The sequence below is a fragment of the Trachypithecus francoisi genome, unplaced genomic scaffold (assembly GCF_009764315.1).
Source record: "Trachypithecus francoisi isolate TF-2019V2 unplaced genomic scaffold, Tfra_2.0 Lachesis_group11, whole genome shotgun sequence".
NCBI classification, from domain to species: Eukaryota; Metazoa; Chordata; class Mammalia; order Primates; family Cercopithecidae; genus Trachypithecus; species Trachypithecus francoisi.
Genome location: NW_022681456.1, coordinates 50,948,226 through 50,971,142, shown reverse-complemented (window position 1 = coordinate 50,971,142; position 22,917 = coordinate 50,948,226). Strand labels below are relative to the sequence as shown.

The window sequence follows — 22,917 nt, the reverse complement described above, 5'->3', positions numbered from 1 at the left end:
GGTTAGAAAGGACCAAAAAAGATGAAAGGAAGGACATTTGGAAAGAGAAACACAAGATAGTGGAAGTCTATGTGTAAGGTTATAAATATGCAATTCACTTATAATTACTAAAGTAATAATATGAATTATAATTTTTAATGAGGAACTTCATTAAACCTATTGCAAAAGTTTTAAATACATTGATTTTGTCACCTATTACTAGATTAATAGGTCGAATTGCAAACAGACTTTCTAGTCATTTCAGAGGAATAATAAGTGGATTAAACACGTAAGATGTGAATTTGTAGTGGGATTTTTAACATGATAATATTTACTTCTGCAAATCTCGTGTTTGGTTTTCCAAATTATAATTTACATTAATACTTTCATTATTGTGTTGGAGTGTGGGTTAGGTTATTTATCCTAAATTTTTTTTTTTTTTTTTTTTTTTTTTGAGATGGAGTCTCCCTCTGTCTCCCAGGCTGGAGTGCAGTGGGGCGATCTTGGCTCACTGCAACCTCTGCCTCACAGGTCCAAGTGATTCTCCTGTCTCAGCCTCCCGAGTAGCTGGGATTACAGGCGTGTGCCACCAGGCCAGGCTAATTTTTAATTTAGTAGAGATGGGGTTTCACTATGTTGGTCAGGTTGATCTCAAACTCCTGACCTCATGACCCGCCTGCCTTGGCCTCCCAAAGTGCTGGGATTACAGGTGTGAGCCACTGCATCCAGCCTATCCTATTTTTCTAATGGATACAGTGTATTGTATTAGAAAAAATGTATATGCATGAGTTGAATATATTTGTTATTAAAAATGTGTGTGTGTGTATATTTTATAGGGGAGGGTTTCTGTTGTGTATACTCTTTGCAGGTTTCTACACCAGATTGGGGAAAAATCAGGCAAAAGTGGTAGACCAAAAGGGCTTCCACAGTATTCTATCCAAAATGATCTGAGGGCGCGAAGAGGAGAAAGATTAATTTAACCAAAGCATCATGGCTGTGCCCAGGAATTCCCTCTCCTGAGGTAGATCCTAAGTGGGATGAGGCCTTTTGAATGGAAAAATAAGGAACGAGACTACTGAGTAGTGGTTGAAGCACAGACTTTTGGAATAAAAGATATAAGTTCAAATATTAGCACCACCACTGAGAGGCTGTTCAGACCATGAGCAATTTACTAAACTTCTCTGTGTCTCCTTTTCCTTATCTGCAAAATACAGATAGTAACGGTACCTACCTCCCTGGGCTGTTATAAGGATTAAATGAGATAATAAATGTAAGGGGCTTGGTACGATGCCTAATATCTAGAAAAATGGTCAATAGCTGGTAGCTATTTTATAAATAAAAGCAGGTCACCCATGGGCAGCACAGAAGTTCATATCAAATGATTCAGGGCTAAAGCTTTGAGCCGTGGGAGGATGTTGACAACTAACTGGCTTTTACATGAAATCTATCAGAAAACACAAGCGGTGTTTGTCAGCTGACAGCTTACGCTATTCTGTCTAATAAATTAGCCACTAGCCACATGTCACTAAATTAATTGAAATTAAACAAAATTAAAAATGCAATTCCTCAGTCATAGTAGCCACATTTCAATTGCTCAATGGCCACATGTAACTAAAGAACAGTGCAACAGAACATCACCTCTGCAGCAAGTTCTGCTCGACGACACTGGCTTAGAAGTTTCATGTGGGTTGAACATGAACGCAACATTCATGAATAGCTGGTGAATTTAACCAATGTCCACATCAAAATTAATCTTCCTTAAAAAATCTGAGGCTTATCAAAACTCGGTTTCCTGATATTCAGTGCAATTTTTCAAGCTGTTAGAGCATTCTTGATCATTGTTTATATCAGTGCGTGTGAATGCATTCAGAGAGATTCTATAAAGGAGGCTGTCCTTGCTTTTCTTGAGTTTTTAAATTCTATCATTAGCCTCAACATCTCTGCAATTATTTATATCTTGTTATTAACATGTTATTTCTACCCTCCTCCACCTCCTTGTCTCCTCCCTCACCCCCACATTCTCAGAATTGGAAGCTGGGTAGACTGTGAGATTCTTAAAGTGATCATTATTTTGCTAGCAGCTGGTTCTCTTAACAGTCCCAGTGTTGATATATAGGTGACAAGATCTGTTTCCGTGCCTGCCCTGTTCTACTTATATTCCTAATGGATCACAAGTCTTGGGATAAAGTGATGTTATACGTTGTAGTGTCTGCAGGGCAGCACTTTATGGTATGCTGGGAAGCATCTAAATGTAACATGTGTAGCCAATGCACTTACAGTCATTAGTTAACCAAGCCGCCCATGTGCCTGTTTCAGCTCCCTGACCCACATTTCATCCATGCTCTGTTGTTTTTCTCCTGCGGGGTTATTTCCTGAGTAAATCCCAGAGCTTATGAGTCCCCCCAGCAGAGAGCTCTGTTCTGACCTCCCTAAACAGGCAGTTTCACCTGCTGGGCTAGTGTTTTTCTGCTTCTTAGTCAATCTGTTAAGATTTTAGAAGGAGATACTTGTATACCTTTTCAGAAAACATATGGAAGATTGTAATTATTTTGGCCCAGTACAATTTTAGAATTGAGAGAGCAAGGAAGAGGCGCAAATCTCCTGCTCATAAATAACCAAATCTGTAGGCACTTTAAGAAGCATTCTGTGCAGCAAGAGAATTGACGTGCCACATTTCACCCTTGGCACGCTTTCCAAATGAATTGTTCAAAGAGAAGTTATATTAGGACAAATAGAAATGACTACCAGGACCAGATGTGGATTTTTAGTTAATATTTATGCAACACCCAAAGGGAAGATAGTATTGCACAATAAACTAAAAATGTCTTAGGCAAATAAGGAAATCTTTACCCTGAGGAACTGGCACTGCAAAGGTATGAATTATACAACAAAGGACTGGGACTGCAGAACAAATGCAGGGTAGGTCGGGGCTACTATAAAAAGGAATTCATTGAGGAAGTGGTGAGGTAGCAGATGTGTGGAACCTACTTCAGGAAAATAAGGGCTTAGCGCATTTTTGGCCAGTATTGTGTCTAAGGTAGAAAATTCAAGCCAGCCATCCTAATTTCCTTCATCTGTGGAGAGCAACAGTAGCTTTAAATAGAACATATACATATTCAGAACTGATGCTGCAATCTCACATTGAATAAGTACACCTTGATAAACTAAAAAGCTATGTCCCCAGATTTTAAATGATCTCCAACAATAGTGATGACATCTTTAATCTGATTTTCCTCCTAAAGTTGTTCCAGGAAGGTAGAAAATGCAGGAATTGGCTGCTTCTCAGTCCTTGGAGAGCAATCTGAAAGAGACCATGGCTTAATGCTCTGGAAGGATACTGAAACCTACATTAAATTATAATAGAAAAATTTGTTAAAAGCAACTGGATTTCTCGAACACAGCTGGGTTTTCAGCCTTCTATTTATCAGGGAAGGCAAGATGTGCCACTTTACAGCACATCTCCCAGTCACGTAGACTTCCAATTCAGAGGTATTCGGAGGTGGGGAGAGGAGAAAAGGAGATGGAGGAGTGTATAAAATTTATTTAAAACTATTAGAGCCACGGCTGGACATGGTGGCTCATAGCTGTAATCCCAGCACTTTGGGAGGTCAAGGCAAGTGGATCACTTGAGGTCAGGAGTTCAAGACCAGCGTGGGCAACATGGTGAAACCCCATTTCTATTAAAAATACAAAAATTAGTCAGACTTGGTGGCACAAACCTACAATCCCAGCCACTGGGGATGCTGAGGCAGGAGAATTGCTTGAGCCCGGGAGGCAGAGGTTGCAGTGAGCCAAGATTGGGCCACTGCACTCCAGCCTGGGTGACAGAGCGAGATTCTATCTCAAAAAAAAAAAAAAAAAAAAAAAAATTAAAATTAAAATAAAACTATTGGAGCCTTAAAAATGAACACAGCTCTGGAAAAGGCTTATAAGCTTTTAGCATATGGAACCCAAAGCTCTCTAATATTTTTACATCTTTGAGTCCTCTGGATAACTGAAGAGAGCTGTCCATGTGACTCCCCATGACAGGTAATCCTGCAGACTTGATGCATTCTGAAAAATTGTGAACCTGCTCCCTTCTTCTCTCCTTGGTTAATACTTCATGATCTTTAACACTAACAACAAACAATAAATCAGTGATGAAAATTTGTGGATTTTTCAGCTGTTACATAGTTTCTCCTAAGCACATTTATTTTGTTCATTTATTAACAATTTTTTAAAGTTTCTTCTTCTTGTCCAGATGTTATAGGCTCTGGGTTTTATGTGGAAAACAAGACTGACAGGATCCCTGACCTCGTGGAGCTTCCATTCAGTGGTGCTTCCAGATACTAATACATACTATGAAGAAATGAATACATGGTAGTTGGATAGAGATTGATGGGGGAGAGCCTACTTTATTTCTGAGGTTATGGCATTTGAGCTAAGACCTGAATGGTGAAAAGAAGCTAGAGAAGGTTTGAGGAGAAGCACCTCATGCAGGAGGAAGAGAAAATGGTTAATTCCTGAGAAGATGTCTATGTTGTACACATATGAACACAACGTGAAGCAAGAGGGGTAGTCTGGGCTAAATGAAGGCTTGGCTGGTCATGGTAAGAATTAGTTTTATTAGCTGTACAACAGGAAGTTGTTGGACATTTAAAAATACAACAGGAAGTTGTGGAACATTTAAAAATTGGGAATGTATAGATTTTCAAAGGAAACTTCTACCTAAAGTTAAAATTGGGGAAGGGAGGCATTGCAGGGGTAGAGGTATGGGGAACACTTAGAGGACTACTGCATTTGTCCATGCAGGAGATGAGGGTAGCTGGGTGGACTCAAGTAGTAAAGATGTGGTAGGATGTGTTTTGGAGGTAAGTGTCCAGGTTTTTGTTAACAAGTGAAATGAAATGAGGAAGCTAGAAAGCATAGTAATAATGATATAATAGGTAACACTTCAATTGCATTTTCCTGGTCCCTTTTAGGTGTTTTACATATGTTAACTACTTTAATACTCATAATAACAGTACTCATAAGTACTATTATTATCACTATTTTGTAGATTAGAAAACAAAGTCACAAACAGGTTGAGTGACTGGCCAAAGATTGCCCGAATAGTAATAGCAGAGTATGCACTCAAACTTAAACATCTGATTTCACAGTATGTTTTCTTTCTTCAGTGTTCTAGGACACCATATACATATTTTATGTATACTACATATATCTCAGCATGTAAGTGCATTGGAGAGACACAGAGCATCATGATGGACTAACTGATATGATTTTCAAAATTTTCAAGTGAGCAAAGGTTATGGGGGAAAAGGGTAAAAGATCAGTTCCAACCTGTAAAGATATAATTCCTTTTATTTTTGTTTACATATATTTGTCCAGGGCACAAAAAAATGTGCTACTGTGGAGAGCATAATATTAATAAATACTCATCATTTTATCTGTGTGTATCCAATACAGATTTCTCAGATTTCCTTGTGAAATCAGGGAAATATGTAGCTGTGGTCTACAGATACCCAAACCACGGCATTTTGTTTTCAGGCCATTGCTAAACACCCAGGGGGCTCAATTTCTTGCCACAGTTTCGGGGAGTTTGCTGGTTAGGTGCTGCTCTTGGTTGGAACCAGTGGGCCCGCATGGAAAACAGACCTCTCTTCCACACCTTGTGGTTACTATGCAGCAGGGGGCGCTGCAGTAGTGTTCATCGCGGTCCACCGGAGCCACTCGCCAGGCCAGAAAGGCGACCAGCCGGGAGGAGGCGTGTCAGGCAGCCCTGGGTCCTCTTTGGTCTTGCAACTTTAGTACCCAGAGCTTGTTCTACACAGACCATTCTACACCATATTTCATGATGTTGGATGTTTTCCATCCAGTCCTGCCTCCGAGCGGAAAGGAAGGGGCATTAGCTTCCCGCCTGACTTGATTTAAGCATAGTACTCTACCGCCTTGCACTAGAGGTTTCTCTCCTGTGTTCTCAGGGTCAACCCTACAGTCCCCCTGAAACCACGAAGGGGTCCCCGGGCAGTTGCTGCGGGATGTGTGTGTGTGTGTGTGTGTGTGTGTGTCTTTCTTTCCCTTTTTGGGGTCCTTTCTTTTTAACCTTACTGAAGGAGGGAACATTTCTCTCCCTACAGGTCTTTCCATTGACATTGGGGCCAACCGTGGGCTAAGAGCTGAAATCTCTCCTTCCTAAGTTGCTTCCAAGCTCTCCAACACTACCTGCTCCCGCCCCATTTAGTCTCACACACTGTGTGCGTGAGAGATCGCCCGTGTGTGTGTGACAACCGAAGCTGCAGCAGTCGCCAAACCTGTTCTTCCTCTCCCGGTCTCAGAAGTCTCTCCAGCTGACCAGACTTACGCCTGGCAGCTCTTGGCACACACAGCGCTGTGGCTGAGATTCAGTCGTGCCAGGCGCTGCCAGGCAGCAGCAGGGCGAGCGACCACCTCCTCCTCGGCCTCCTTTCTCCCGTCTTCCCCTCCCAAGGCGCACTGTAGCTACTCCTTTGGGCTGTCTTCCAGCCGTCGCCCTTGGGTCCCGGGGGCTTTCCAGAGTGAAATCGAAGGTGAAAGAAACAAGAGGACGGGAGGCTGGTAGGAGGAGCCTCCAGGCTAGGGACTGTGGGTGGAGCCTCCAGCCCGAGGGGCAGGGTGGGAGGAGCCTTCCGGGAGGATCTGGGTGGAGAAAGGGGCTGGGCCAAGCCGGGATGGAGGGTTGGTCACGCAGGCGCGGGGGGCCGCGTCGAGAACCCCACGCGGGAGCTTCTGGAGTCTCCAGCCACCGCTTCTCACTTCATTGGAGAAGGGAGCTGGGGCTGGGGCCGGGAGGGAGCTAATAAACAGTCAATGTGCGGCAGCCGCCTTGGCGGCCAGAGTCCGCCCGAGCGACACCGGAGCAGTGCACCCGGGAGGCGGCGAGGGGAGGCGGTTCGCCTTGTCCCTCCCACCCGCGCCTCTTTTTTTCTCTTCCTCCAGCTGGTCCCAGAGCCCGGCTCGGTCCGGTCCCTCTGTCCCCATCCCGCACCCTTCCACCTCCTCCGAGTCCTACTCCTCACCTAGGACGCCCCAAACTGCCATGGGTTAGGGTGGGAACCGCGACCCGCGCGAAATACCAGCCCTGCGCTTCCGCCGGGGGACGCGGAGCCCAAACACCGCTCGCCGCTTGCGGGCGCCCGGCATGGGGAGTGTGGTGTGAGCCCGCACCCGGGGAGGACGCAGGAGCTGCGGAGCCGGGCGCGAGGAGGAGGAGAGGAGTCGTGGATTGGAAGGACCCGAGGGAGGGAGGGTGGGGAAGCGACGGAAAAGTGAAGCTGGGAGGAGAAGGCGGCGGAAGGTGGGGATTGATGCTTCTGTTTTTTGTTGCCGCTGCTGCCCTCGCGCTGGGAGCCGAGCCGGAGGGAAGGCGGTGGAGAGATGATTGCAGAGTTGGTGAGCAGCGCTCTGGGGCTCGCCTTGTATCTCAACACCCTGAGTGCGGATTTCTGCTATGATGACAGGTAAGGGGCCGAGAGGAAGGGGCGACGGGCTGCAGGGGGCATACTCCGCGGTGGCTCTGAAGCTTCCCGCTTTAAGGCTCGAAGTGCGTCTTGGAGGAATTGGTTCAGCACCTGATGGTTTAGGCAACACGTAAGCATTAACACCTAAATCAAACACCCGGGACGTGAGCGCGCTGGGCGGGCCGAGGGAGTTTCCGCTCCTAGTTTGCAGCAGGTTCTCGCCCTTGCTTCTCGGCTGTTGGCAGACGCTTGAGTTTCTTAGCGGAAATCCCGGCAATTTGGGAAACTGTTTAATGAGCGTATTAAATTAAAAAGTCTTAGGTATTCCTTGATGCAACAAAAGCACATTAAGTGATTTTACGTCTGGGTTGGGAGGAAGCCGCTCCTCGATCCCTGATAGATCCTCCCCCTGTTCCGTTTCTTTTTTTTGATGGGACACTTTTATTTCCCGAAGTTAAAACACACATTTGATAGTTGCCAAAATTGTGAAAAGAGAGATCGTTCTCTGCTTTAACTTTACCTTTTAACGTGTACAGACTTTTACTTTGAGCCATAATAGTGCTGCTGATGATGGTCTCTCCCACCTCCCTAGCCTCCTTCACCAATCCATTGGGCAGCACTTTAAAAAAGCCTCGGCTTTCATTTCTGTTTGGGAGTTGTACATTAGATGTTAGTGGTTCTTTTGTACTAATTAGAGAAGAAGACGCCCCTAGAGACTGAAGTTGTCTTCTGCACTTAGGTTAGTTTGGGTGGCTAGTGAGACCTGAACTGTGTTGTCAAAGATACTGCATCGATTTCTGGAAAATGTCACCATTGTTTTTGTGTCTCTACCTATCTTTTAAACGTTATTTGTGTTTAGAAAGTGATGAAAAGCCCCTATATCCATTAGGGAAAATTCCAATTTGTGTCCTTCCGGTGCCTTAATCTGATTACAATTAAAACAGATGCATAATTAAAATATATTAGGGATAACAGCACGCCTGGCTAAACTTATTAACCGTCCTGGAGTGTTTCATGCTCCATTGAAATTAAACCATCCAAAAAGTGAGCACAGATTTACTTTGACAGCTTTTCAGCAGCCTCTCTGGGCTGTGGAAAGTGAATGGATCCCCAGGGTTAGGGCGAAGCAGTGAGTGAACTCTTAAGGAAAGTGGTTGACAGTGAGGGGAGGTGAAGGCAGAATCTTCTTCTGGTCGTAATTAGCCACACTCTGTATTCTCTGGTGTGTCCATTCTCCTGCTAAAAGCATCTTCACATCTCTGTTAAGAAATCACCTGATAATAGCTGCTAGAACATCCAGCAGACCCGTCTTAATGCATTTTATGTAGTGCCTATCAGAGGCTAGTTGATAGGGAGCCACTGTTAGACATACATTTTTTCTTAACTTTTATGCAGCATACTGATTTTAGCAACTACACAGCATGCTCTGAGAAATGGTCTGTAGGAGTGAGGTAAATTTCTGTTCTCTCCAATTTTGTGTAATGGTGCACCTGCTATTTCTAGCATATTCGTGGAAAAAGCCCTTGTTTCCAAAGATGGGTGACTTTTTACTAAAACCAGCTTAGGTCAGTGTGGGCAGTTACTGGCTCTGGTGGGGGCGGTTTGGATAGGAAGCTTTTAAACCGAGAATATAGAGCTTATTTAAAAAAAGAAACTTACTATAATACTGTAACCTGTTGTAGAACACTGTGATAAATCAAATATTCCTATTGTATGCCCTTGATAATTGCTGTCTAATCCTTAAGAAAGTACATATCAGAAGTAACCATTATTTAAAAATTAAAGCTAAATTTGGATATGCATTTTTTCTGTAGATATAATTGTTCTGTGCTCTTGAGTCATCAGAAGTGTTAGCACTGGACTTTGTAACTTGGAAGAATGGTGTGAGTGTGATGATAAATTAGTTGTGCTTTGATGGTGTAAGTTTTTCAGATGCAATAGGTCTAATGGAGTGTTAAAATTCATGACTTCTATCTTGTAGCTACATAGGTGAATTTAGTATGATTATTTGCCCATATCATTTTATTGATAGCATGCTCAATATGACGTCTAGATAGTATATATTGATATAATGTTGAGGTCCTATAAGTGTGAATTATACTTTGCTACAATTTGAAAAGTGTATTTTACACTAATTTCTTAGCATAACTGCATATGCCATCACATATTCTTAGAATGTGAAATCTTAAGAGTAGCAAACTTAGGTTTTATGTATCCTAGAAATTATGAGACACATAAATAGGAGCACTGAACTTATTTGCTGTTCAAATGATTCATTGCAAAGTTACACTATAAATTGTTTCTTTTCTGACATATTTTCTGTCTAACTACTGTAACTCACTGGTGTGTGAAGGGGGAGGAGAGCTGGGGAGCCAAGTATAAACTGTAGGATGATGATAATTTGTTTATTTCCACTACTCCATTTCAGATGCAAAGATTCATGTTTAAAACATTGCATAAACTAGACCTGTGGATTCTGCTGCCCCCCAGGAACTTTTGTGAAATACAGTTCTGTAAGGAGAGGCCAGTGCCAGAAGTGAAGGGAGAAGCGCTCAAGGGAGATGGCTGTTATTCCTGACTTGCTTAACTAAATCATTATTGCTGTGGTATTTCTCAAAGTTATCATTTCTTATAAATATAGTGATCATTTGCTTTATAAACTATATATAATTTCTTTCCATGTTTGATGTAGCTTGGTTGAAATTAAATGGTAACATGAAACTTTCTTATAGCACAATCAATTTCTCTATGGTAAAATTTAATATTTTACAAGTGCTTCTGTGCTAAATTTAAGAATATGCCTCTGATGTGATGAAACAAACAGTGGAAGAGAAGAATTCACAGTATATGATGAAAAAGGGTATGTGGTTTCAGCTTCATCCTTCCTCCCCTTGCTTTCAATCTAATATTGAGTCTTAAGTTGTGGTTAGAGGAAAATTGAAATTAAAAATATGCAGTCTTTGCCAAATTTTAAGTTATGTTTTATGTAATTATTTAAAGGATTTTCTCTTATTTTCTGGAGAAATTTGGTGTTTAGGTCAGTGGTAAAACTTGCTGACCCAAAATTCTTTGGTTTCTTACGCATTTGTTGAGGATGACATGGCATCATTTTTTTCTTATCCTTTTTAATAATACTGTTAGAGTTTCTTATGGAGATAGGAGGAGTCAGTTTACTTCAAAGCAGACAAAGGTAAACAAACCATAACTGTTCTAAATTTTAGAAGTCTGATTTCACTTAGCACATATCTTCTAATTGGTGACATGCCCTTTTTATACATAGACAAGCAAATAAGATAATGCAGCTTTTACATGCTTTAAATTCTCATATGAGTAAAATAATTTATTAGTCTGCAAAGAAAGACACTTTGCAGGTTTGGAAGTAGAAAATATATTTGTGACTCCTCTGAAAATTTATTTTTTTATTGGACATTTTGCATTTGTTAAACCCAACCAGAATCATTAATGTTACCTGTAGGTCTCTTAGCTATTCCACTGTGCAGTAATTTTTAGAAACTTGGAGAAACAACTACACAGCAGATGTTTCTACTATGGAGTTAAAACTACATCAAGCTCTTCATAATTCACTCCTAGTTAGCTTTTCATTTGGGTATAAGTGGAAATCTCAGTTTTTATAAACACATTAGTTAAATTTTTCTTTATAATGATTTTGATTACTAATACTTAAAATGAAGGAATGGAATTTAAGGCATATTAACATTTTTTAAAAACCTGCGTTCTTTCTAAAGATACTCAACTATTATTTCCGCTTGATCCTTTAATATTACTGTTAGTTTGGGTTTTTTGACCTGGGATGATAGGAATCCCTCGTGAAATAATCACTCTGTTAACTTATCTTTAAAAAGTTCTCTCTAAGAGAACTTTGACCAATCTGAGGTTGTTATCTTAAGATTCCAGTATGTGTAACTACTGAAGGCAGGCCTGGTATTTAGTAAAAAGCATGTTTAGAAAGAATTACTATATAATTAAGTAAGGAAGAAGTTCTCTTTGTATCAATGGTTGTCTTATCAAGTTATTATTATAAGAAGCCACTGTATACAGAAGTCTGGTCTTACTCTTCAGTTTCCTTCCCAGTTTTCACTGGAATACAAGATAGAGTTTGTAAATTATTTTAGGTAGCGTTTTATTTTCTAGCTATGTTTGGATTGTTTAAACAGACCTATTTGGAAAAAGTTCATTTTGCTCTTTTGAATAAGTATATCTCATCAGTAAGTTAAAATTAGGTGAAGTCAGCGTGAACCGCTTTACCGCCATTGAGCCTGTCACGTGATGTTTATCATAGTAATTGACCCACATACAGGCATTGAATGGACATGTGCAAATGCCACAGGGAAAATTGCCATCTGTTTCTTAGTTGTTTTCATATACACACGTACACACACATACATGCACGATTATTACGTTTACATTGGTGATTCTGTGGGCTGTTGTTTTGTCATCTGCACTTAGTGCCCCTATGGTTAATACTGAATTCTCTTCTGCTATAATTTTAAAATAGCAACCTTTTGCATTCCAGCATGTGTTAGGAGCATAGTTTGTCTTTCTAATCATTTTGTTGCTGCTCAGCACACTAAAAGCACTTTTAAAAAAAAAATGCCTCTGGTGGTACAACTGTTTTTCATGGGCTAAAGGTACATTGTCTGTAAAGCAGGCACCTTGGTAATACTAGGAAAGGATGAAGTTTACCCTTAAGGCACTTTGAAAAAATCTGTGGCTGACAAACCTACTTTCTTATAACTTTATTATACTCATCTAAAGTGCTTTTAACAGTAACTTTCATCTGTTAACCTTTCCCATTCTCTCTTAAGAGCAGAGTATTGTATCAGCTTTGGATACTTATTTTAATGACTTCACAGAAGTGACAAGTGTGGCAGCCTCCAAGGAAAGGAACAGTGGGTTATTGAATGTAAAGACCTCTCCTCTATAAATAGCTGTCCTCATTTAGGAGCTCAAGTTTTTAAAAAAGTGGAGGGATATTTTCTGCATACCTTCTGTTTTTCATTGGGTGAAAAAGGCATAATATTTTGGATAGTTGCTGGTGTAATTACATACAGTGCTAAATGGTTTTTTTGAAGATATGATTTATTTGTGCATTTGAGGAATAAACTTACATTCAATAATTGACAAATTATTAATATTACTAGATATGGGCTTCTTTGTATATGTAGTGCATAGTACAACTACAGCACTGCTTATGTTGTTAACAAGCATCCCACAAAACATTGTGCTTTCTTACCTGTACTTTAGCAGGTACTGCAAAGGGTTTGAGTCTGGGAGTCTGATGCTAGATCTATACAAATGCTGATAGGTTGACCTTTGACAGGTGGAATTCCAGTTGAATTTATCAATTTATTGTCACCTTTTAATTTTTTTACTGTTTATTTTTATTGATACTCATATTTAAAAACTTTCACTGGGACTCTGTTAGCTTCTTTTCCAAAACACTCACTCCTAAGATTCATGATTGGTACTTTGGCCTGGCCTTATTTTGGGTCTGTACTTACTGGTGCTTTATTCATACATGCGGAAGCTTTGGAATGCCTCTTCCAAATGTGTCTTTCCTACTTGCTCAGGTCAGTTGTTTTTCTTGGATGTCTAACTCTTTGAGTTGACTAGATTTGCCTCAACTTGTCAATAGGGATTAACGATTTTTGCCTCGGAGGTTTTTGGCCGTATATTCAAGGCAGTTAATTCCAAAAAGATGCAGCTCTTCCAAATCTCATTTCCTCTCTTTTTCTCCTTTCTGTTTACCTTTCCAATTACATTTGTCAGTTTTTTTGATACTCAAGGTTTCTAGAATTAAAGGTGTGGCCGGGCGCGGTGGCTGACACCTGTAATCCCAGTACTTTGGGAGGCTGAGGCGGGTGGATCCCGAGTTCAGGAGTTCGAGACCAGCCTGGCCAACATGGTGAAACCTTGTCTCTACTGAAAATACAAACATTAGCCAGGTGTGGTGGCAGGTGCCTGTAATCCCGGCTACTCAGGAGGCTGAGGCAGGAGAATCTCTTGAAACTGGAAGGTGGAGGTTACAGCAAGCCAAGATCACGCCACTGTACTCCAGCCTGGTCAATAAGAGTGAAACTCCATCTCAAAAAAAAAAAAAAAAAAAAAAGGTGTAAATGTTTGCTTAAGTCTTTTAGAAGCATTTTGGGATTGGTTTTTTGGGTTGACAACTTTGACTTTTTTTTTATACAGGTTAATGGGAAACAAGTAAACCTATCTGTGTAAACCAGAGAATTTCAAAAAAGGCGGGAAGACTGAAATGATTGTTTTCAAGATTCCACTTTAAAAGTTGATATCATTTTTTAGAGTAGTTTAAGGACATTTCATAAATTCTGTTAATTTGAAAATCTAGAGATAATTGTTTTAAAGATGAGATAGAGAAGTTTTGATTTATTCATGTCTAAAAAAATTATATGGAAAAAATATGAGAATTGAAAATATGAACTCTGGATTTAGATTCCATTTTATTGTGGAATTAAATGAAATTAAACATATATTTGCTCTCTAAGGTTATTCCTGTACCACATTGCTTGAGGGCAGTGCCATTGTATCCGTTTTAGAAGTACCTTAGTATTTGGCAGAGGAGATGCTGTTTGCTTATGATGATTCGATAAAAGCTTTTGTTTCTTGATTTCTTTGCTGGGGCATTTTGTGATGTTGCAGTGAGACATGGTATGAAGTGTGGCACAGCATGTAGTTACAGTCAAGATGACTGGCTAAATTACATGATTTCTGAAATGAAACACACATTAGTGCCCTTGGAATAGCAGCTGTGTGCTAGGTATTGTCAAATAAAATGTTTCTGTGAGGTCTTTGTATTTTATGATTAATCTTCATTTTTGTGAAATTTATTGTAAAAGTGTAATTATTCCACAGGAGGATTAAGTTAAAAAAAAAAGAAAAGAAAACAGGTTCACTACAGCCATGTGATCATAGTTTCTTTAATTAGGGAACTGTATAAAAACATTGCCTTGTGGTAATGGAATTGATTGAGATTTGAAACTGAAAAATTCATGACTTTTTATAATGAAAGTGCCTTTTTCCTAATTGTGATTCCAGAGATTATTGATTTCCTTAGAAGTAGAACATTTTGACTGTAGTAGCCTAGGAATTCTCACTTGACATCATTTAGAAGTATTTTAACTTCAAAGGATGTGTTATTTGCTGAAGAGTGGCCACTGGGGCGCAATATGGCTCTTGACATTTTGAACAGTTTTAAATGATGGTACTGAAGTATTTCAAACAGCCGTGTTTCAACATTGTTTAAAAATCCGGTGGGAAGAATGGCAGTCCATATAACCCTGCATACTTGGAATTCTTTAGTTATTAATTTGAAGTTCAGTTCACAAGTTTATTTCTTACATAGTAAATTTTTAAGATGAATAAGGCTCATAGAAGTTTTACAGCTGTGTCTTATGAAATTTTGTTTTCTTTTTTTTGCTTATATGTATTCTATAAAGACACTGAAAGGCTGCAAACTATTGTCTTGCTTTTTTTGTTTTTACATTAACCTGTTAGGTCACAGATCTGTGTTACGGTCATGGTTATAAAGCATATTGTTACTGAGCTTCTGTTGTAAACCCAAAATTATAGAAGTAGTCTTGGAGAGAGGCAGATAAGTCAAAATACTTTGTGAAAAGTAAACATCTTGTTTTTGTTAATTTCCAATTTGTTCCACAATGAAAGCATGTCTACCCCATTTTCTTTTCTGTTAGTTGTGTCTCTTGGATTAAATGTGAGTCAATAAACTCTTGAGTAAGGCTGTTCCAGAGGGAACAAGGACTTACTGGTTGTCAGTGCATGTAGAAGTGACATCCCTGAAAATTGTGTCCTCTGCGGGGGGCGCTTTAGGTGGTGGCTATAGAGATTACATTCATAGGCTTGACTACTTTTCTGTTTGGGGAGGACACTTGTCATTACAGAACCATTCCAAAGAAGGGGTTCTCAAGGTAGGGCTGGCAGCTGCAATTAGCCTATAGTGGTTCCTCTGGGACATTTCTCATGGTTTTGTAAATTGGTTTTTGGCTACTTCTGTCTTCCTATCTTCAGCTTTAAGAAACTAAGCCTGCTGCCTTCAATTCTAAAATGTCTCAGGTAGAATAGTTGAGTTCAAATGTTTTTTCAAGTATATTTCCTTTAGAACAAGTTCCTCTCTCCTGTCCCAAATAATTAACTACACGACTGTTCTCCCAAAAAATGGGAAAGATCTCATTTTGACAAAGCAAGCTGTTTATGACAAATTTTCCAACTAGAAATTCACAGAAGAAAAGTTCTCAAATGATGAAGAAGTTTAAGCAGGCAAAAAGACATTTTTATTTGCAGAAATAGGTCCTTTAGAGGGAGGCAATTATTTATAGCTGATAGGAAAAACCAGTATACCTGAATTCATTTGGTAAACTTCATTTAAAATTGGAAGGTTATTCTTGTTATTCTATTGAAAGAAAAAAAAAATATGGTACTGAATTACGTCACAGATTTATATTAAAGAAACTAAGTTTTATACATTAAACCACTCTTACAGGGATACATACTGATTTAACCAAGAAAATGAATTTGAGATTTCATAAAAATCTTTCAAAGACACCAGTGTGCAGCTTGAAATCAACTATAGTGTACCATGAATACCTATTTGAAATACCCAATTAAAATGACCACATTAAGATTGCATCCTTTCACCTCTATATTTAAATTTACTTTTTTCTTTTATAAACTGTGATGTTTTTTGGCTTTTGTTTCATATTGAACGGAGGATGAAATCAGTATTTCAAAAACTCTTGTATGTCATCAGGATAAATAATGTGCTATTTCCAGGAGGGAATTATTAGTGGCCACTTTTCAGTACACTCCTGGCATGATGTTGAGGATGCCTGTGACTGGCAAGGGGTTTTAGACCCGGCCCTCTGATAACTTGCCTCCCTGCTTTCATATGGACAATTGACTTTCTAAAAATCTTTTTAAGTGCAGTTCAAATTCAAATTCCCAGTTTTTTGAAGCTAGAAGCATCTCCCTAAAGGGATGCTGAGATGGCTTCTTGCTGGCTCTCTTTCTACCTATCTATATGTATATGTTTCTATTAATAGATCTATTAACACATATGGACTTGTTAAAAATGAAGATTTTGGCCGGGTGCGGTGGCTCATGCCTATAATCCCAGTACTTTGGGAGGCCGAAGCAGGTGGATCATGAGGTCAGGAGATTGACACCATCCTGGTCAACATGGTGAAACCTCGTCTCTACTAAAACACAAAAAAATTAGCCGGGTAGGTGGCACACCCCTGTAGTCCCAGCTACTCAGGAGGCCGAGTCAGGGGAATCACTTGAACCCAGAGGGCAGAGGTTGCAGTGAGCCAAGATCGCGCCACTGCATTCCAGCCTGGTGACAGTCTGTCTCAAAAAGAATGCAGATTTTCACTACTGTTATTCCCAGGTACAGCAGATGCTGCAAATTTACTGACCACACTTAGGGTAATAAGACTGTAGTTCATTTAAATGTATTAGAGATAAGCTGTCTAAATTCCTGGATTAAAAATGGTTGAATATAAGGTGTGTTTGTTATGGATATGACTTTAGCCAGTTTATTTAATCTATGTTTCATTTTTCTTATTTGTTCAACAATGGCATCTTTAAGTTGATCCTGTGAGTTTGAGGTATTCAGATTTTGAAAAGGTAGAGAGCTTGCTGAACTTCTAGGAGATGATCTCTATTTAAATAATCTGTCACCATCATATAAAATAATGTCATCTTCTTTGTAATATGACTGTGGGGACAGATATTGGATTCTCATTTTGACAAATAAACTGATACGCAGTTGCCTAGGGCTTATGCTCGAGTAGGTACTGATGCCTAAACGGAGTCTCTAGAGTCAAGTGTCTTTATTGGTTTGTGCTTTTGTTGAACAAGCCATTTTGAAGAAATTTGGTTTGCATTGCATGAAGACTTTATAGACTTTAGGCAAGCAGCAAAAATGAGGGTCTAGGCAGCTGAAATTAGGAAAGTTAAAAATTTGTTAGTGATTATTGTTAGTGACATTCAGGCACCAGGTGATGCTCTTCAGTGAAGGTATCTAAATAGGATTAGAAATACTTCGGCCTGTATGACTTTTTAACCTGGTACACTTAAACCTTTGCCTTAAGGCACCTTGGGGGATTTCTGAATAGGTGAATGCACTATCTCTGAGTTTTAAAATCCTGATTAATAAAAACCTTTTTAAGGAACTTGTTCTAAAATGAGTTATACTTTTTCCTTTCTTTTTAAAATACTGTATGTACTATGTAGTAGAGGCAGGGTTGTGAATGAATGCTGGACCAAGATAAAAGATTACAGTTTTCATCTTGGAATACCACTGTACTAGCTAAGTACTTGAACTGCTCAGCTCTCGTGAACTCAGTGTTTTAATTGGTCAGGAAACGAAAAGAATAATAGTAACTGCCAACCACAGAGTGAGACTCAAATGAAATAATATGATGAACGTTCTCTGTGGTTTTAAAAAGCTGTGTGGTTATATACTTAGCTGTAGAGTGGGTGGACCAGGGGGCTGAATGACTTGGTTGATCACTGTACATTAAGTACAGCTGTCCCCGCTTATCCTTGGGGGATTTATTCCAAAACCCCCAGTGGATGCCTGAAACTGAGGACAGTACCAAACCCTGTATATAGTATAGTATGTTTTCCTCCATACATACATACCTATGATAAAGTTTAATTTATAATATAAAGTAGGAACAGTAAGAGATTAATAATGACAACTAATAACAAAATAGAACAGTTATAATATGCAAGCACCACTACTCTTGTGCTTGGAGTCCATATTAAATAAAATAAAGGTCACTTGGACACAAGCACTGTGATACCTCATCAATCGATCTGATTAACCAAGAGCTATTAAGTGATGAATGAGCGGGTAGTGTAGACTGTTGGATACACTGGACCAAAGGATGATTCACATCCAGGGTGGGATAGGGCAGGACGGCACGCAGTTTCGTCATGCTACTCAGAACAATGTGCCCTTTACAACTTATGAATTGTTTATTTCTGGAATTTTCCTTTTAATATTTTTGGACCATAGTGGACCATGGGTAACTGAAACCTTGGATAAGGGGGGGACTACTGTATCTCACGCTCATCTTCCCTGAGAACAGAGCTATGCCCTATTTTGATGTTCTTGCTGACTTTTTCACTTGGAGTCTGTGGTTGAGCCCCTGCTATCTGAGCTACTATTGCATGGCCTGCTCCATCCCCCATACACCGTTTCTGCTTTTACTCTCTATCCACTCTTGTGGCCAGCAGTTTTCAGTCTCATTACAAAAGCAGTTTTTGTTCTCTTCTTTTTCTTTTCTGTTGCTTTTTCTATGTTTCTAGTCATTGTACATGAAGGCTTATTTTGAATAGACATTCTGGCCAATCTGAGTACTTCTTTCCTTCTGCAGAGAAAACCGACCAATTACAGTGCATCTGGTATAAATAGTCTTTGGTACTTTGGTTCTGCTTGGCAGAGCATATTGTTACTGGGTACTCATGGTCTCTCTCTTCATTGACGACCCTTTTTCTATTTGGAGTACGCTCATATTCAGAGTAGTTCTGGCAGTGTGGCGATTAAGAAAGCTGTTTTGTCAGATGAGCTGCAGTTTTGCTGCTCCGACGTGTTTGTGTCAATCAGTTGTATATCAAGAATTTGAAGTAAGTTTTGTTTAACACAGGTGCAGGATGACAACATCTAACAAATTAGCCTGGTGGTACATTTTGGGTAACAATTATAAAAAATGTCTTTCAGAGTTTTTCAAACAACAAGGAGGCAAAGAGTAAAGATCACGGAATTTTGGAATCAGAGGTCCAGTGATCTAATCCCAGAACTAATATAGCCAGCCCTCCACATACCTGGGTTCTGCATCTGTGGATTCAACAACCATGGAGTGATAATATTTGAAAAACAAAAATTGTGTCTGTACTGAACATGTACAGATTTTTTATTGTCATAATTTTCTAAATACAGGATGACTATATGTTGTAATCTAGAAATTATTTAAAGTATATGGGAGGATGTGCATAGGTTATATGCAAATGTGATGCCATTTTATATAAGGTCTTTGAGCATTGTGGATTTTGGTGTCTGAGGGAGGTCCTAGAACCAAGCTTCCCACTGATACCGAGGGGTGACTGTATGTGCTAATGGTGTTATTTTGATTGTGTTACTAAAACTCCTTTATCCTCTGTTCTCTCTTATATAGAATAAGAATAGCAATACCTACTTTATAGAGTTGTTGGGAGAATTTAATGAGATAAATTATGTAAAGTACTTAGAAGCATATCTGGTGTCTAGGATACTTACTAAATATTTCTTTTAAATTATTCAGTAATGGTATTGTTGAATAGTCTAAAAAAATCACTATATAATAACACTTGAAACTATTATAGGGCATTTAAGATTTTTCATAAAAGCCAATATGCAAAACTTAAACTTACTTTCTGATAATAGTTAACTTAGTATTTTGAGTAAATTTAGTGTAACTGAACTATGTTCAGTGAACTATAATAATTAGGTAATGATTTTGTATTTGAAATTTTGTCCTGAATTTTAAGGTAGGAGAAGTGATGTTGAGATTTTACCATTATGCATACACACAGGCACCAATACAAGCATACATGTACATATATGCAAATTTTGCCAATAAAGTATTTGGAGTGTATAGTTAATTAAATGTACCTATGAAAAACATTATTAGATGACTTCCATATTCTTTTCCATGATTGACTTCCTTCTTTTAAATTAGATGATATCGTACCTAGAGTATGTATTAGTCCATTTCATGCTGCTATACAGAAATACCTGAAACTGAGTATTTTATAAAGAAAAAGAGGTTTAATGGACTCATAGTTCAACGTGGCTGGGGAGGCCTCACAATCATGGCAGAAGGTGAAGGAGGAGCAAAGGCACGGCTTACATGGAGACAGGCAAGAGAGTGTGTGCAGGGGAGCTGCGCTTTATAAAACCATCAGATCTCCTGAGACTTTTTCACTGTCAAGAGAACAGCAGGGGAAAAACCTGCCCCCATGATTCAATTACTTCCCACCAGGTCTTTCCCATGATATGTGGGGATTATGGGAGCTACAATTCCAGATAAAATTTGTGTGGGGACACAGTCGTACCATATGAGAGTATATGCAAAGTTATGATTTTTTTTACCATATTGTAAGAATGATTTTATTCTACAGTATATATCTTAGGCAATGACATATCTTTAAAAATGAAAATACAGACTTAGTTTACAGACTTGGTTTGTATTGGAAAAGCTTGTGTCAAATTGACAGCCCAAATCTCAGGAATACATTTTTTTTTTTTTTTTTTTGAGACAGTCTCGCTCTGTCTCCCAGGCTGGAGTGCAGTGGCACGATCTTGGTCCACTGCAAGCTCCGCCTCCGGGTTCACGCCATTCTCCTGCCTCAGTCTCCCGAGTAGGAGTAGCTGGGACTATAGGCACCGGCCACTGCGCCCGCCTAATTTTTTTTTTTTTTTTTGTATTTTCAGTAGCGACAGGGTTTCACCATATTAGCCAGGATGGTCTCCATTTCCTGACCTCGTGATCCGCCCGCCTGGGCCTCCCAAAGTCCTGGGATTACAGGCGTGACCCCCCGCGCCCGGCCAGGAATACTTTTATGTACTGTTTGTTTTACAGTGAGCAGCATTGAATATAAAAGCTCTGTTTGAATCCTTTTCTGGGAAGCTTGTTCTCACTCATTCCTTCATACTCTCACCAGGACCTACGACTTGTATTACTTTATTTATAAGTAATTCTGCACTTAGGAATATTATTCTTGGCCGGGCACCCTGGCTCACTACTATAATTCCAGACTTTGGGACGCCAAGGTGGGCGGATCAGCTGAGGTCGGGAGTTTGAGACCAGCCTGACCAACGTGGAGAAACCCTGTCTTTACTAAAAAAAAAAAAAAAAAAAAAAAAATTATCTGGGCATGGTGGTGCAAACCTGTTATCCCAGCTACTTGGAAGGCTGAGGCAGGAGAATCGCTTGAACCCGGGAGGCGGAGGTTGCAGTTGAGGCGAGATCCCACCATTGCACTACCGCTTGACCAACAAGAGCAAAACTCCATCTCAAAAGACAAAAAGAAAATTAATCTCTCTCCTAATTAAAACAGATCTTTTACATATTTACTTAAGGTTTTTCTAGAGATTCCCTATATAAAGAAAATATGTATTACCTTAAAATATTAACAGTGTTTTCTTTCCCCTTCGCCCCCGTTTCCTTGAAAGATAAATATTTCTAACCCCTCCCCCCAAAAAACTAAACGTGCTGAAGGTGATCTATTACCGGGGGCAATAAGGCTTTCTCTTTAAAGTCAATGTGGGTCTGATTTCCCCTGCCACCACCCCAGTCCCTTCGAGATTAAAACAGGTCACAATTTTATAACAATGGGTTTGGGTGTATTTGCTTAAGAAATATAGTTGAAATTGGCCATTTTGGAGTAATTAATAACATTTGGAGTAAAACATTAGCGATATTGCCATACTTACAGTGGAAAGTGAGCAAGTTAGTACAACAAAGCATATCAACCAAAGATATTTCACCTCAGGCACTATCATTATTCATTTCTTGTATGTTACCTTATTGTCACTCGGAATGTTTACTCTGTTCCTACTGATAACAATTCTAACAGCAAGTGGAAAGCTCCTAAAAAGAACACTTTTGGTTCTTGTCGGATAGCAGCCTAGTTTTCTCTAATTCACATCTGTTCTTTGGAATATTTTTAGACTGTTCAGGTGAAAATTTACCCAGTATCTTAATAAACCAAATTCTGTTACTGATGGGTTAAAAAAATCAGTCATACTATTTTTAAGTTGTTAATGGAAAACAAGTAGATTTTGCAGGATGGCTCTCAAGTCTATGGAATTAATTTACATTGGTGCAAGAAACCAATCATTCAAGACTTTATTAAACATGCTTTCACCAGATAACTTTTAGAACTAAACAGAAGAAGCCAGGTGTGGTGGCTCACACATGTAATCTCCTCACTTCAGGAGGCTAAGGGGACAGAATTGCTTAAGTACAGCAGTTTGAAAGTGGCCTGGGCAACATAGCAAGATTCCATCTCTACAAAAAAATAAAATCGCTTAGGCAGGAGGATCACTTGAACCTAGGAGTTCAAGACTAGCCTGGGCAACAGAGGGAGGCCCTGTCCCTATAAAAAATAAAAATTGGGCAGGGTGATAATTCGGTGATAACTGAAGTAATTTCCTGGAACAAAAATCCTTAGAGTACAAATAATTTTATTTAAGTGAACAAAAAAAATAGTATTTTACAAAAAAAAAAAATTCATTAGTTTCCATCTCTTCAAGATTTTGAGAGAGACTACCATTCCAGTTTTCAATGCAGCTACCACTGCAGAGTTACTTATGCCTGTTTCTACCAATTTCAGAAATTATTTGTACTTT

The 22,917-nt window shown here is 39.4% G+C and overlaps 1 protein-coding gene across 1 annotated transcript in view; it reads left to right on the top strand.

Moving 5' to 3' along the window:
• Positions 1-6,619: 6,619 nt before the first annotated feature.
• TMTC2 (transmembrane O-mannosyltransferase targeting cadherins 2) overlaps positions 6,620-22,917 on the top strand; it is a 445,065-nt gene continuing 428,767 nt past the window's right edge. The window contains exon 1 of the mRNA XM_033221143.1: positions 6,620-7,454. Coding sequence (XP_033077034.1) covers positions 7,372-7,454 — 83 coding nt within the window. The 5' untranslated portion in view covers positions 6,620-7,371. The remainder of the gene's footprint in view (positions 7,455-22,917) is intronic.